Here is a 14510-nt window from a genome sequence, read left to right as displayed (position 1 = left end):
ACAGAAGCAGGGGCTCTCCCAGCAATTCCACTCCTACACACATACCCAAGAGAAATGAAAGCGTATGTCCACACAGGGAAAACCGTTCACATCAGCATTATCATAACAGCCACAAAGTGGAAACAACCCAAATGTCCCTCAACTAACAAGTGCATAAACAAAATGTGGTATATAGAAACAACTCAATATTATTCAGTAATAAAAAGAACTGAAGTACTCAAACATGCTATAGTATGAATGAACCTTGAAAACATGCTAAGTGAACGAAACCAGACACAAAGGTCACACATTATATAATTCCATTCATATGAAACGTCCAGAAGAAGCAAATCCATTAAAAAAAAGAAAGTAGATATCAGGGTGGAGGGAGCAATGGGGAGTGACTGCTTAATGGGTATGGGGTTTCTTTTGGGGGTGATGAAAACGTTCTGGAAATAGATGGTGGTGACGTTTGCACAACCTTGTGAACGTACTAGACACCACAGACTTGCACTCTGTAAAATGGTAAGTTGGGCTTCCCTGGTGGCACAGTGGTTAAGAATCTGCCTGCCAATGCAGGGGACACGGGCTAGAGCCCTGGTCCGGGAAGATCCCACATGCCACAGAGCAACTAAGCCCGTGCGCCACAGCTACTGAGCCTGCGCTCTAGAGCCCGTGAGCCACAACTACTGAGCCCGCATGCCACAACTACTGAAGCCCACGCGCCTAGAGCCCGTGCTCCGCAATAAGAGAAGCCACCGCAATGAGAAGCCCACGCACCAGAACGAAGAGTAGCCTCCACTCACCACAACTAGAGAAAGCCCGTGTGCAGCAACGAAGACCCAATGCAGCCAAAGATAAAATAAATGAATTTATTTTAAAAAAAATTTTTTAATGCTAAGTTTTATGGTATGTGACTTATATCTCAATTAAAAAAAAAAAAAAAGCAGGGGCTCTGCCAGAAGACTTAATGCGTCTGAATGCTGGCTCTTCTGTTTATACCTGAGCCTCAGAGTCCTCATCCAAAAGTGGCGGTCATAAGGGTACCCACCTCACAGGGGACCTGTGAGGATGTAATGCCCTTGGTGCAGCAAATGTGACAGGCATTATATATGTTGGCTTCGATTAGTACTGTTACTATTGATGATTAAATAAGACCCATTTTAAGAAAGAGAGGCCCCTAGCAGGCATTCAGTGTACCCTTCCCTCCAAGGCCCCCTCAAGGCCTCGGCGTCTGAGAGCCTGTAACCAAGCATGCAATCAGATGAACGTGATCTGACATTTTCTGCCTCCCCAGGGACCGCATTTGCAAAGGGCTGGGCTGCAGACCTCACACTGCAGTGTGCCTTGGTTGGGGGGGCAGGTGGCGCACAGCCACCCTCTCCTTTTACGGAAGATAGTCTGAGAGAGGCTGCCGGCATGAGCTTTCTGTAATAGAGAAATGTTTAGGGGACAGATAAGCCAGCCCTGCCCCAGTCAGATCCACCCAGGAAGAGAGTGCATGCAGGCAAAAGCACACTTGTTTGTTTTAATTCCCAGAAAAGTTTAACGAATTCATGCTAGAGCACGAGGGGACACAGCCTTCACGAGCCTCTCTCTGTACGCCCTACCCCGCCGCCACCTGGGCACTGTGCTGACAGCCAATGGGGTGGGCACTGCTCACAGTGAGCTGTCAACCTCACTCAGTAACACTGGGCAGCAAGGGCTCCCCTTCATAAGGTAAACTAGGAAATGGCTAATTTTAAGCCAAGCTCAAATGTTGTATGTGAATGGAAATGGCTGGGAAGAAACAGTTTCTTTCAAAATTACCTATTAAAAAATTTTAAGGTTTTACTGTAACCAAGGGCTGGCTGTGGAACCATATGAACCTGTACAAACTTCTGACTGGACTGGGAGCTGACATGACCACGGAGGCAATTTGGCAAAATCTTAAAAGTGGGAAGATGCACTCACTCCTCCACTGAGCGATTTCAGCCCTAGAAACACAGCCTAGAGCAACTTACGTGTGTACAGAAGGATCATGGGGGCACTGTCTGTAATTTGAAAAATCAGAAACTCAAAGGCCTACCAAAAGGACAGATAAATTAGTTTGGTGTATTCACACAATGTAAGGGCACACGGCAGTTTAAATTGATGAAACAGAGGTATACAGATCAACATGGAAGAATGTCAAATATACAATGTTGAGCTTAAAAAAAAGCAAGTTGCAGAAGGATACAAACAGGATAACACCATTTACAAAAGGTTAAAGCCATATAAAGTAACACTACATACTCTTCATAGATACATGATATGTAATAAAAATATTAAAACATGCAGGAAATGATAAAACACCAAACTCAGGACACAGATCACCTCGGGGAGGAGAAATGAATGTGACTTGAAGACGGGCATAGAAGGGGTTTTAGTCGTGTCTGTAATATCATTGTAATTGTGTCTGTTACCTCGCAAGCTGAGGAGTGGACACACAAGTGTTTGTTACGTTAACTTCAATATTTTTTACGCACCCCGAATATTTCATAATAAAAAATTAACTCATATGTATTGATTTGTGGGGGAGAGAATTAAAATACAGATTCTAAGTTAAATTGTTCAAATCAACAAAGATGGGTTTTTCTCCTAAAGGAAAGAAGCGGGGGGAGCAAGAATGGCCCTATGGATCCCATTCCAGATTTTCTAAGACCTTGAGAGTCACTCATCTCCTCTGGGCCTCCAGTCAGTCCCTGTTTCTAAATGGGGAATAAAATCTCTGCCTTCTGTCCACTGTACACAAGGCAGCAGGATGTCCAGGGGAGGAGCTGTGAGGGGGAGGGAGCTGCCCTGGGAGCTCAGGAATAATACTTCCTATCATGACATCATCACTCAGGTTTCTGAAAGATCAGATGAAAGCATACACATACACACATGCATGTTAGTGTGTCTATGTGTATTGTTAGGTATAGACAGACATATATACATAAACGCACACATATAGCTACACACACAACTGATATCTGATATGGCACCCAGAAGGTGTCTTGGGATGCTCAGCGACAACAACCCATTAAAAAAGAGAGAAAGCAAGGGACTTCCCTGGTGGCGCAGTGGTTAAGAATCCGCCTGCCAGTGCAGGGGATACAGGTTCAAGCCCTGGTACGGGAAGATCCCACATGCTGCGGAGCAACTAAGCCCGTGTGCCACAACTACTGAGCCTGCGCTCTAGAACCCGTGAGCCACAACTACTGAGCCTGTGTGCCATAACTACTGAAGCCCACGTGCCTAGAGCCTGTGCTCCGCAACAAGAGAAGCCACTGAAATGAGAAGGCTGTGCACCACAACGAAGAGTAGCCCCCGCTCGCCGCAACTAGAGAAAGCCCGAGTGCAGCAACGAAGACCTAATGCAGCCAAAACTAAATAATATAAATAAAAATAAATTTATAAAGACAAACAAAAAAAAAAGAGAGAAAGCAAAGCTAAATTTTGGTAACTATCTATTCGACTCTCCCTTACGAAGTTTCTAAGTATAATATTTCCATTTGTACATTTAGAGCCTGATTTTTTTTCTTTTTTTTTTTTAGCCGTGCTGCACAGCTTGTGGGATCTTAGTTCCCCAACCAGGGATCAAACCCAGGCCCTTGGCAGTGAAAGTGCCAAGTCCTGACCACTGGACCACAAGGGAATTCCTTACAGCCTGGCTTTAAGCAACTCTTAGGCTAGTGATATCCCACCCAAGATCTGACCACTGGCCCCTATAGCTCTCATAGCATTCTCTGTTTTGCACTTACCATAAGACAGCAAATAATTATTTATACTCCATAAGAATAGGGACTATTTCTACCAGGTTTATAGCTGTCACCCCATCCTAGCACAATACTCTGCACATAATAAAGGACTCAAACATTTTCTGAAGAAATGACTGAGTTCCCATGATCGGATTTGATTCTAAAGGGCCTCAAATCAATAAGCAGGTGCCTGCAGTCTAGCCACGACTGCTTCCTGGACACGGAGCTGTATGGATGCCTCTCTATCCAGCATCTCCTCCAGGGCCTCCTCAGGCATGTTCAGCGCTGACTCCAGGGGCTAATTCTATCAGGCAGGAACCCCTGACTGCAGACACACATGGAGACAAATCAGTCTTTTCTCCAGAAAACAGGAGGAGTGTGGGAGGACAGCGCAGCACGGCCAGATGTGAAAGTCCTGCATACCCACCCACTTTCCCAGTTTATTCCCTCACGACAATCCCAAATTATCAAACAAAATGAAGTCCTGGGCATTTTCTTAGGGGGAGAACTCCAAGGAACATCCAAGGTAGAGGGGACAGGGATTATGAAATGAAGATTCCCCAGGGAGTGAGGCTCTTATTGGATGCTTGTATAACACCAGATCAAAAGGTGCATGAGATAGTTTTCATAATTTTCTAACTCTCATCTCTCTCACCCCCGAGCAGTAAGGAAATGGGCATTTTTTAAATGCTTGCTTTTGCCGCTGGAATACATGGGCTCCAAGGAAAAAGAACTTGGTAGCCTTCAAACTGCTAAGCATACTCTCCTCTGCCTTCCTGAGCCAACCACTCGAGGACTCTGGGTTCAGCCATTGGACAAATCACACCTGTTGCCCACCTGCTTACGGGGATTCCTTAGGGTCATGGGGATCCCTCCCAGAGAAAATCCACTGGCATTTGCTCACCATCTGTCAACCCTGAAGGAAAGGACGTCTAGTTTTTCTTTAGAGGCCAAGTTCTGACCTTGCTGGACCCATCTTCCTTTCCTAAAGGAACAGAGCACTACGTAATCCTTTACCGTCCTTCGAGCTCTTAATGGCTAACCCAAGTGGACGAAGCAGGCAAGATGAGAGGCATGTAAAAGTTAAAAGTAAAAGTTACTTGGAGGTCAAAAGACCCAGGCTCTACAACTACTGAGCCTGCGCTCTAGAGCCCGCGAGCCACAGCTACTGAGCCCATGCACCACCACTACTGAAGCCTGCATGCCTAGAGCCCAAGCTCCGCAACAAGAGAAGCCACCACAATGAGAAGCCCATCGACATAATTAGAGAAAGCCTGCGTGCAGCAACAAAGACCCAACACAGCCAAAAATAAATAAAATAAATAATTTAAAAAAAAAGAAAAAGACCCAGGCTCTAGCTGCAGAATTAACAGATGTCTGGTATTCTGATGAACGGAACCTTTCACAAGCACACATGTGCATCCTTTTCCTCCTAAAAGCACTAGAAGAGTAAAAGGGAAATCTATGTTTTATACCTAACTTCAGTCTAATGCCACGACACCCTTTTCACCGCACCACATCATCCAACACTATGCAGATGCAGTCTGGAAGATGGGACTCCAGGCTGGGAAGCCAGATGCTTGGCCTGTTTCAACCCAGGATATATTTATGAGGCTGAATTACTGATGTGTCTCATAGGCAATGGGAGGAGAAATGATACCCCTTCATGATCACTTTTGTATCCTGAGCAATCCCACAAACCTTCCCTGGCACCATCCCCATCTTCCCTCTACACCCAGGCCAGAGGGCAAGTAGATGGATGAGGATTAGTGTGGGATGCCAGCGCTGTCTCCAGAGTTCCAGAGGCCACCTAGGGCTGGAGGGCTGAATCACCATGGCTGCCCACACTGGCAGGTGCGGCGGGGTGGGGGCTGTCTGCACTGGGTCCTCATCAGGTTGCAGGTAGGGTCCAGTTCCCGCAGGAGGAACAGGGCTTGGAGTCCTGCAAGTGGAGGACGTACCTTGGAGTCCCAGGGTAAGTGCTAAGTAGGAAAAGCTGGTCTCTAAAAAGTCCTGAGTCCCAGGAAAGCACATGGAGTCTCCCAGGATCTGCTCGAGTAGGGGCCGGGAAAACTGACTAGGCCATCAGAACAAGTGCCCACTATGTGCTCAGGAGGCCCAGGAAGCTTCCAGAGAACCACAATCACAGATGGCAGAGTCACACAGCCCATCACAAAGGCCGAGGTGACCCCCTGGCAGGAATCCACATACTCCCCCCATAGAAAGCAGCCTGAGAACTCCTCCATGAGGTGCAAGAAAGCCAGCCTGTTTTCAAGACTCTCCTTGACCAATAATATTATCTGGTGGAAGCTCTGGCCTCAAGACCCACCTCCAGCAAGGTTCTGACGCCAGAGGAGGGCGGGGAGGGAATTTCAGAATGCTGGTCTCAGAGGAGGGACTTGAGGATCAATTGATTCAGAAGTCACACAGTCAGATGCCTACAGGAGCCTGGTGGATAGAGCGTGAATCAGGCCACCACGAGAGTGGAGGGCTCCGGGGCCACACAAGATACTGCGTGCCTGATAAAATAGGTCCCACTGAGGGCAGTCCAAACCTCAACCCAGCATGGCCCCTGGTGGCCACACAGACGTTGGTGGCTGTGGATGCTGGAGGCTTACAAGGTCATTCGGGTCCCCACCTCATTGATCTGCTGTCTTGAGCTACAGAGGGCACCGTGTGCAGGGAGAGGGCAGTGAACTCATCTATGCCTTAAATCCCCCACTGTGAAATGGGAAGAACATCAAGGATACACAACACCACCGAAGAAAACTGGTGAAATGCACATGTTGACGTGCAGAGCTCCCCAAGCTCAGTGGTCAGAAGGAGGCTCCAGGGTGCTCCACGGGAGTGAGCATGAGTCCCACGGTTTGACAACTCTATAGTCACTGCCACTTGTAGCCATGAGGGACCGTGGCAGATTCCCAGGCCCGTCTCCTAACTACCCAACTCTGGTCCCCACTCAGCACAGGACCCAGGATCCAAGCAGCATCCCCAATGCCTTTGTCTCAGCACCTCCCCCTCAGCTGACTTCCAGGAGGAGCCTCAGTCAAGTTCCCAGTGGAGGGAGGCGGAGACCTGGGTCCCGCCCTGGCTCTCCCTCTAACTCCTCGGGTGACCTTGATGAGGTCACTGCCCTTAGCAGGCCCATTTCCTGTTGTGCCAGAGGACGGGGCTGTCTTGGGTGGTTAAGAAGAGCACTGAACATCCTGTGGCTGCAGACCTGTGGCTCCTGCCTCTCACCTGTAGGTACATCTCCTTTGTTTGAACTCCAAAGTCAGGTTGACTTTGCTGTCCACCCCAGCTTATCCCAGCAATAATGTCACCCATTCTGGGTGTGGGTGGGTCAGGAGATCTGTCAGGCGTGGCAATGATAAAATGGGCGTCTTTCCCTACAGCTTAGGCTGTTTCTCAAAAACTTGACGCCAAAGCTGGTATAAGGGAGAGATACACCTTTAACACCTGCCAGCAGACAGGATTTTTACGTTAGCCGTAAGTTAAAGGCAGCAATACCTCAGGGTAGGGAAATGTGTCCTTGTGCAAGTACACACATGCCACAAGCATACATGTCAAGGCCTCCATCCGACTCAAAAGACCAGTCTCTTATTTGAGCTCCCTGGGCTTGGCTGGAAATTACAGCTTAAGAGAGCAGAGCGGTCACGGAGAGGGATAAAAAAATTCCATTCAGACATGCCGCTCCAGACCTGAGGCCTATGAGCAAAGTTTCCGGTGGCCTCCACGCTTCTCCTTGTTCCAGGAAGCCGTGCCGGTCGCCCAGTCTTCAGATTAAGGAGCAGCCGCAACAACTGGGAGAGCCGGGGTGACAGCTTTTCCGGGCACCCGACGCGCTCCACCGGGAACCCCAAATATGGGATGCATGGCCTCCAGCCAGCACCCCCGCCTGCTGCGCGCTCACTTCCCCAGCATCTCTGTGATCACTCCTCCGCCCATGGCGCTTGGACCGTACCAAACAGGCCCTGTGGACCAACCCACCAGTTGCCACACGGTCACCCTCCCTGCACGGCCCGGAGGCCCATTTGACATCCACATCCCGTTTCAAGGACACTGCAGCAGGCAGCCCAGTCTCGGGGGTCTCCCCCCCACCTCCCAACACACACACACACACACACACACACACACACACACACGCAGCATACGATCCCGGGAAGAATCAAAGGGCGAAGCCTTCCCCACCGCCCTGCGGTCCAACCAATGCTGGCCTGGGGGAGGCTGGGCGCGGGAGGATGGAGGCGGCTGCGGCGGCGAGCGGATACCGGAATGCAACGTTGCGGGCAGAGCGCCGGGCGGCGGCGCCGGCGGGGGCTCACCTTTTTGACTTGGTCATCCTTCAGTTCGGTGAAGTAATAAGCCAGGAGCTGCGCGGCGATCATGCTGGCGGTCGGGGGCGCGGGGCGGCAGGCTTGGGGCGGGCGTCTGTCCTCCGCAGCCTGGGTGAGCAGTGGTCCCCGGGCTGCAGCTCCGCGGCTCCTCCTCCTCCTCCTCCGGCCGCTCCTCCCCCACGACCTGGGGCGCGGCGGCGGCTCGCGCGCTCCCAGTCTCCGCGCTCCCGTCCCCGCGAGGGTGACAGCCTCCAGCCGGCCCACCTCCTCGGCGCCCATTGGCTGCCGCGCGCCTCTGCAGCGCCGGGCGGTCGCGGCCGGGCCAGGGCCGGGGGGGCTCGGTGGCTGCTCCTCCCCGTGCCGGAAAGGGGGCGGGCGACGCCGCGAAATCCCCCACAGCCCGGCATCTCTCTGCACGTCCCCCACGTAGGGAGCAGGCGCAGGGACGGGAGGTTCTGTCGCGCGCGCACCGTCACGCGTGGCGGCGCCCTGCTCGGGCGGGGCGCAGGCGGGGAGGCTCGGGACGCAAGAGGAGGCATCGCCCAGCCCGGTTTGCTGCCGAACGGGGCAGCCTAGAGGCGGCGGTCCCCTTCCTTGGAAATTAGGGCTCGCCCCTGGGAGTTCCGTGGAAGGGGAGCCGCCCGGAGGGGGGCTCGAAGAAGTGGGCGTGGAAAGCGAGCGGGGCCTGTGGCGGCGGAAGCGAGATCCCGGAGGCTGCGCGGTCCTCGCACCAGGTCACCACGCCAACCGGCTCTCGCGGGCCCAAGGGGCCGAGCGCCGAGCCCCACCTGGGTCCTCACCGACGGAGCATCATACCACTCCACCCCGCCGCACCCTGACCCGCCTGTGCTGCGGCGCCTCCAGGCCTAATCCCCGGCTGGCGGATTTGTGTTGCTAAACCAAGAGCGACGCCCCACAGCGTCCGCCCCTGAGTCACCGGTTCTTTCGGCCGGCCCTCCCGAAGGGCGCACGCCCGCTGGGCGGGACTTGAGCTGCAGGCCCCGGCCTGTCCCCATCCCCCCCTGGCCCCCTGAGCACCCAGGCTCGCTGGAGGCTGGGGGACAGTTTGGGCGCCCCTCCTAGGTGCCACCTTTCTCACTTTCCGGAGGAAGTTAGCCGGGCTGCGAGGAATCCCTAGAAAACCATTCGACTTTAAAGGGGGGAAGGGAAGTGAGGAGTCAGAGGTGTTTATGCTGCTACTAGGACTGATGGCAACCATAGGATTCTTAGATTAATTGCTTCTGTGTGCCAAACACCACCAGGAGCTTTACTGCCTTACAAAAGGGCATGTAATGAGCTCAAAATACAAAGAAGTGGTTACTATTCTGATTCAACGGGTAAGCAAGTGGAGGCTCACTGAGGCCATGTGTCTTGCTGTACAACCAGAAAGCTGTAGATCCAGGATTAGACTTTGGGTCTGTGTGTTTTCAAAACGAGCGCTCACCCCTGGGTTTTGCTGTCCTCCCAGTCGTATGTAGCCTCTGCCTAAATAGGCCATGATACTTAAACCAAGGCTGCACCACGTGGTGGCCTGAGATGGCCAGTGTCCAACCCCATAACCTCTACCCCAGCCCTGGATCCTGGGGGCCCCTGGCCAGGCCTAAGAAAGGTACAGTGGAGTCAGGAAGGGGTGGTTTAGATCCAGAACAGCCCTCAGGGGCATGGCTTTGACATCACCAATTGAAGAGGGTCTCAGTTGTGGCCCTTGAGGCCAGAGCCCTCAGTCCAGAGCACAGCCCCTGCCCCCTAGCTTTACGGCTGTGGCATCCAGGGTCACCTCTCTGAGCCTGCTTCCTCATCTATAACATGGAGATACTAATGCTCCCCTACCTCCCTTGGTTGCTGTGAAATACTACAAATAAAATACCTGCTTATAATATACAATTAATAAATGGTAGGTATTGTCGTAAGATTGACTGGGAAGCCGATGAGGTTTACATTTCAGGGCTTCCTGCTTGCATTCCCCCGATTCTAGGCCCTCAGAGGGCCTAGCAATTTTATATTTGTAATTTTGAATTACTTTCCAAAGAGGCTCCCCAACATGATTTCAAGCTTTAAAGCTTCACAAAACCTGGATCTGCCCCCTGGATAGTATCATTATAAACCAGGAACAGAGAGGTTTCCTGGCATCCATCAAACACTTATACCACCTGCATGGCCATAACGCAAAACTGGGCGCATGGGGACAATTTGGTTGTTCTCAAGTGCCGCCTGCGTCTTGCGAATGTGATTCTGCCAGACTCAGCAGGATCGAGGACTGTGCCTTGTTAATTGCTCTGTCTCACACTCAGCCCACGGCCTGGCACTCGAAGGTGGAGTGAGCCCAGTGCAGCGATCAGGAGCACACATACCCCTTAACACAGGCCCAGCCAGCATCATCACCAAGCCCCCCACTGCAACCGAGATGTCTTATCTGAACTGGAGCTAGGGAGAAGCTAACCCTTCCAATGGCCCGGCTACCCGGAGATGTTCTGTTTGCAGGCAGGGAGGCTGCCAGTGCTTTCTCTTCCCTGCCTTCCAGAGAGAACCTGCTTCTTAAGGTGACTCACTCCTCCACACCCCCTGAATGCAGCCATGTCCCAAGACCTATCAGTATTTCCTGAGAAATACCTCTAGGCCTGCCCCACCGCCTCCTCCCAACCCTCAGTCCTCAGCAGCCCGCACCAGAAATGTTGCAAGACTTCCTGGTTCCTGGCTTCCCGCCATCCAAGTCATTCTGAGGTCCCAGCCATACTACTCCTGCTAAAAAGCAGCCTAATCACAGCGTAACCCTGCCCGAAACCCCTGGGTGGCTCCCTCCCTCCTGATGGAGTGGTTCAAACATCTCTGCCTGGTGTCTGAGGCCCTCTGTAATCTGACTCCACTCTTCCCCGCTTATCTCTTCCCCCACTGTTGGCCACAGCGAAGCCACTTCCCACTCTTCTTGGCCCACTCCACGTCCATCCTGTTGGAGCCCCTGCTTGCTCGGCCCTCTCCACTCACCTCCACCTGACCGGTGTCTCTCTCGCCGAAGGCCCAGCTCTCCCACCCTCCCGGTAAACTCTTCCCTGACCACGGCTACTCACTGCAGTCTCCCAGGCCTCAGCACCTCCACAGGGCAAACTCGGACTGTGCTCAGAGTCCATCTAGATCTAGACCAAGACTCTTCTTTACAGGCTAAGAATGTGAGAAGCAGCAGGTGGGCCATCTTGCCCAGCCAGTGCTCTGTCCATCCTTCCCCACTACCTCACTGCAGCCTGGTTCTCAGATAAGTAACCCTGAGTCATAACAGTCTGCCTGATATTTTTGACTGTCTTCTGGGGGGTGGCCTTATCTGCCCTAATCAGACAGCTTCCTGAGGCCAGAGTCCATTCTGCACTGCTATGTCCCACACTGGGCTCAGAGCTGGGCCTGTCTCCCCTTTCTGTCATGCCAGTTATCATCCCTTGTACTTCTTTATTACTCTGCCTCTTTTCTTGCTGTCACGTATCTCTTGGACCCCAGCCAAGTCCCTTGGCTGATTACTCCACAGACCCTGAGGAAAAGCAGCAAAGACCTGGACCATGGGAAACCTAGTTCCACAGGTCTCTCCTCACCCTCGAGATGGCCCTCCCCTCTCCCAGAAGTCCCCTGGGTTTCTCTGTTCATTTACTGGGCTTCCTCCTGTATGAGTTGGAATGGCGGGTGGAGGGTCAGACAGTGCTGGGCTGCCAACCCACAAAACACCCATGCTGGTAAGAGAATGAGGGCTGCAGCTAAGTCAGAATGAAACAATTTGCATCAGACCCATGGCACTAGGAACTTTACACCAGAAATTCTCTGCAGCGGATGAAAGCTGTACCCCAGCATCTGGCAGCACACCTGTAACAGCAATGCTTGCATAATGTTGACAGTTTACAGAGTAGTTTCTCATTTATTGCCTCACCTCTCCTGATAACAGGCTGGTGACATTAGAAGGGCAAATATCATTATCCCCACTTAATCAGTCGATGAGGGTTATGGAATTTAAAGAGCTTGTTTAAGGTCGCAAAGAGAAAGAGAAAGCAAAAAGAGAAAAGAGTAAGGCCAGTGCCCACACCAGGGCAGCATCTTGGACTCCTGACACAGTGGGGGGCCTGTTGTGCACAGCACATTCTGAAAAGAAGCACCAGGAAGGGACCCTGACCCAGTGTTCATATTAGTTAGATCCGTGGTGTTGGGAATTCCCTGGCGGTCCAGTGGTTAGGACTCAGTGCTTTCACTGCCGTGGGCCCGGGTTCGATCACTTAGGTCGGGTAACTAAGACCTCTCAAGCCGTGTGGTGTGGTCAAAAAAAAAAAGAATGACCTGGAGAGCTTTTACAAATGCTGATACCCAGGCCCCAGCCCCAGAGATGATGGCTGAATTGACCTGGGGTGCGGTCCAAACATGCTTTTTTTTTTTTTTTTTTAGCAGTACGCGGGCCTATCACTGCTGTGGCCTCTACCCTTGCGGAGCACAGGCTCCGGACGCGCAGGCTTAGTGGCCATGGCTCACGGGCCCAGTCGCTCCGCGGCACGTGGGATCTTCCCGGACTGGGGCACGAACCCGTGTCCCCTGCATCGGCAGGCGGACTCTCAACCACTGCGCCACCAGGGAAGCCCCAAACATCCTTTTGAAAGTTCCCCAGGTGAGTCCCAGGGACTACCAGGAATGAGAATGACTGATTTAGACCTTTACTTTCTACAGGGACATCTGGAGGAAATGTCTGAAATGGATTTCAGCGTGGAGACTTTCAGCAGTCTCTCATGGATGCTGCCGACCAGTGGTTCCTCCAGGGTCCTAGTGGTACTACAGATCTGGAGCACACTGGACGCAAGTCCATCGTGACTTTCTCATCAGCTTTGCACAGTTCTGCTTCCTGCGTGAGAAGGCTGGTGAGGAGTCTCTGGGGTTGGAAAATCACCTCAGCCTGCCTCCTTTCCTCTCGCATTCGCCTGAAGTGCTGCCCTCCAACAACATCACGATAGAGGTTATAGATCGACAGGCACCAGGCTAAAACATCTTATTTGGCCCACCGAATGTTTTATGAGCCAACACTTGAAAATGACATGTCAGTTTAAATCAGTTATTTATTTTTGGCTGTGTTGGGTCTTCGTTTCTGTGCGTGGGCTTTCTCTAGCTGCGGCGAGCGGGGGCCACTCTTCATCGCGGTGCGCGGGCCTCTCACTGTCGTGGCCTCTCTTGTTGTGGAGCACAAGCTCCAGACGCGCAGGCTCAGTAGTTGTGGCTCATGGGCCCAGCTGCTCCACGGCATGTGGGATCTTCCCAGACCAGGGCTCGAACCCGCGTCCCCTGCATCGGCAGGCAGATTCTCAACCACTGCGCCACCAGGGAAGCCCACATGTCGCTTTAAAATCCAGGTTTCTGGCACCCAAAGTCTAGCCACACAGAGCCCACGTTATCACTGGCAATAAGCAGCTGGCACTGAGCACCACTGCCCCCTTCAGACAAGGTAGGTGTGCTGCAGCTTACCCAGGCCCCACCCAGCCCACCTGTTCACTGGCACACACAGCTGACTGGCCCCTGTAGGCATTTCAACTTTCAACTGGTAACTGGAATTTGTAGACCGAAGGCCTCAGGTATTAGGGCCGGGACTGAGAGGCCTTGCACCCTAAGCACCTCTCTTGCTTCACCCAAGTCCCAACCCTCTCAGGTTTCATTAAGGTCCCTGCCTGCCTGCCCCTTGCTCAACTCTGACCTATTTACCTGGCTCAGAAAAGGCCTGACCCCCTAGAGACACCTTGCTTAGCTTCTGTCCCAAGAAGTCTTCTACTCCCCTTTAGGGGTGACAGTCCCTCAGGGAAGCCAAAGGAAAGTCCAGTCTGGTCCTGTCAATTCCTGGACATCCCATCCTCATTCCATTGCCTCTGAACCTGAGGAGCCTCCTGTGCATAAAGAATAATGGCCCGCAGGAAGAAGGGTTAACCAGACCGCTGAGTCCTGCCTGGCTTCAGCCCTGCTCCTTATCTGAGGCCAGCTCCTGCCCCAAAGGATGCCCATATCGTGTTGGAACAGAGCAATCTTAAATCACCCTGCTGGTTACCCCGAGTTTCCTGGGATAGTTCTCCCCAGTGCCCACACACAGCCAAGCTCACAGGTCCAACAGAAGGTCCTCCTCAATCCTACCCCTTAGAATTAGCTCCAAAATATGGAGGGAAATGCTCACATAGGAGAGTCCGTGTCAACCCTTAGGCAGGGTTCCCAGGCTATGGGATTACACAGGCCAGCAAATTAAACATACAGACAAAACCTAGGCACTGGCTTTTCATTTTGCTACGGATTTTCTTTCATTGTAATTTCCATCTCCCACTACCATAATTTCCTAAAGGAAGAACTATTTTAACCCAGAGAAGTAGACATAAGGGCTGGTTTTCAAACAAAATACTTTGGTTTTATAATAATACTAGTGCTTAGGTAGGACTTACTACATACC

General features: G+C 52.1%; 1 protein-coding gene across 3 annotated transcripts in view; it reads right to left on the bottom strand.

The window, feature by feature from the left end:
• Nucleotides 1-11330, bottom strand: part of HK1 (hexokinase 1) — a 74601-nt gene extending 63271 nt beyond the window's left edge. Inside the window, exon 1 of one of the 3 annotated variants that reach the window (XM_032608728.1) lies at nt 11060-11330. Coding sequence is in view for 2 of the 3 variants with exons in the window: in XM_032608725.1 (XP_032464616.1) it covers nt 8066-8128 (63 nt within the window). In the remaining variant the exon portion in view is untranslated. Of the gene's footprint in view, nt 1-8065; nt 8276-11059 lie in introns of those variants that run through there. The other 2 variants (XM_032608727.1, XM_032608725.1) reach the window with 2 other exon arrangements.
• Nucleotides 11331-14510: the final 3180 nt, after the last annotated feature.

The sequence above is a fragment of the Phocoena sinus genome, chromosome 16 (genome assembly GCF_008692025.1).
Source record: "Phocoena sinus isolate mPhoSin1 chromosome 16, mPhoSin1.pri, whole genome shotgun sequence".
NCBI lineage: Eukaryota > Metazoa > Chordata > Mammalia > Artiodactyla > Phocoenidae > Phocoena > Phocoena sinus.
The sequence above is the reverse complement of the archived record's forward strand: the minus strand, read 5'-3'. Positions and strand labels throughout refer to the sequence as shown.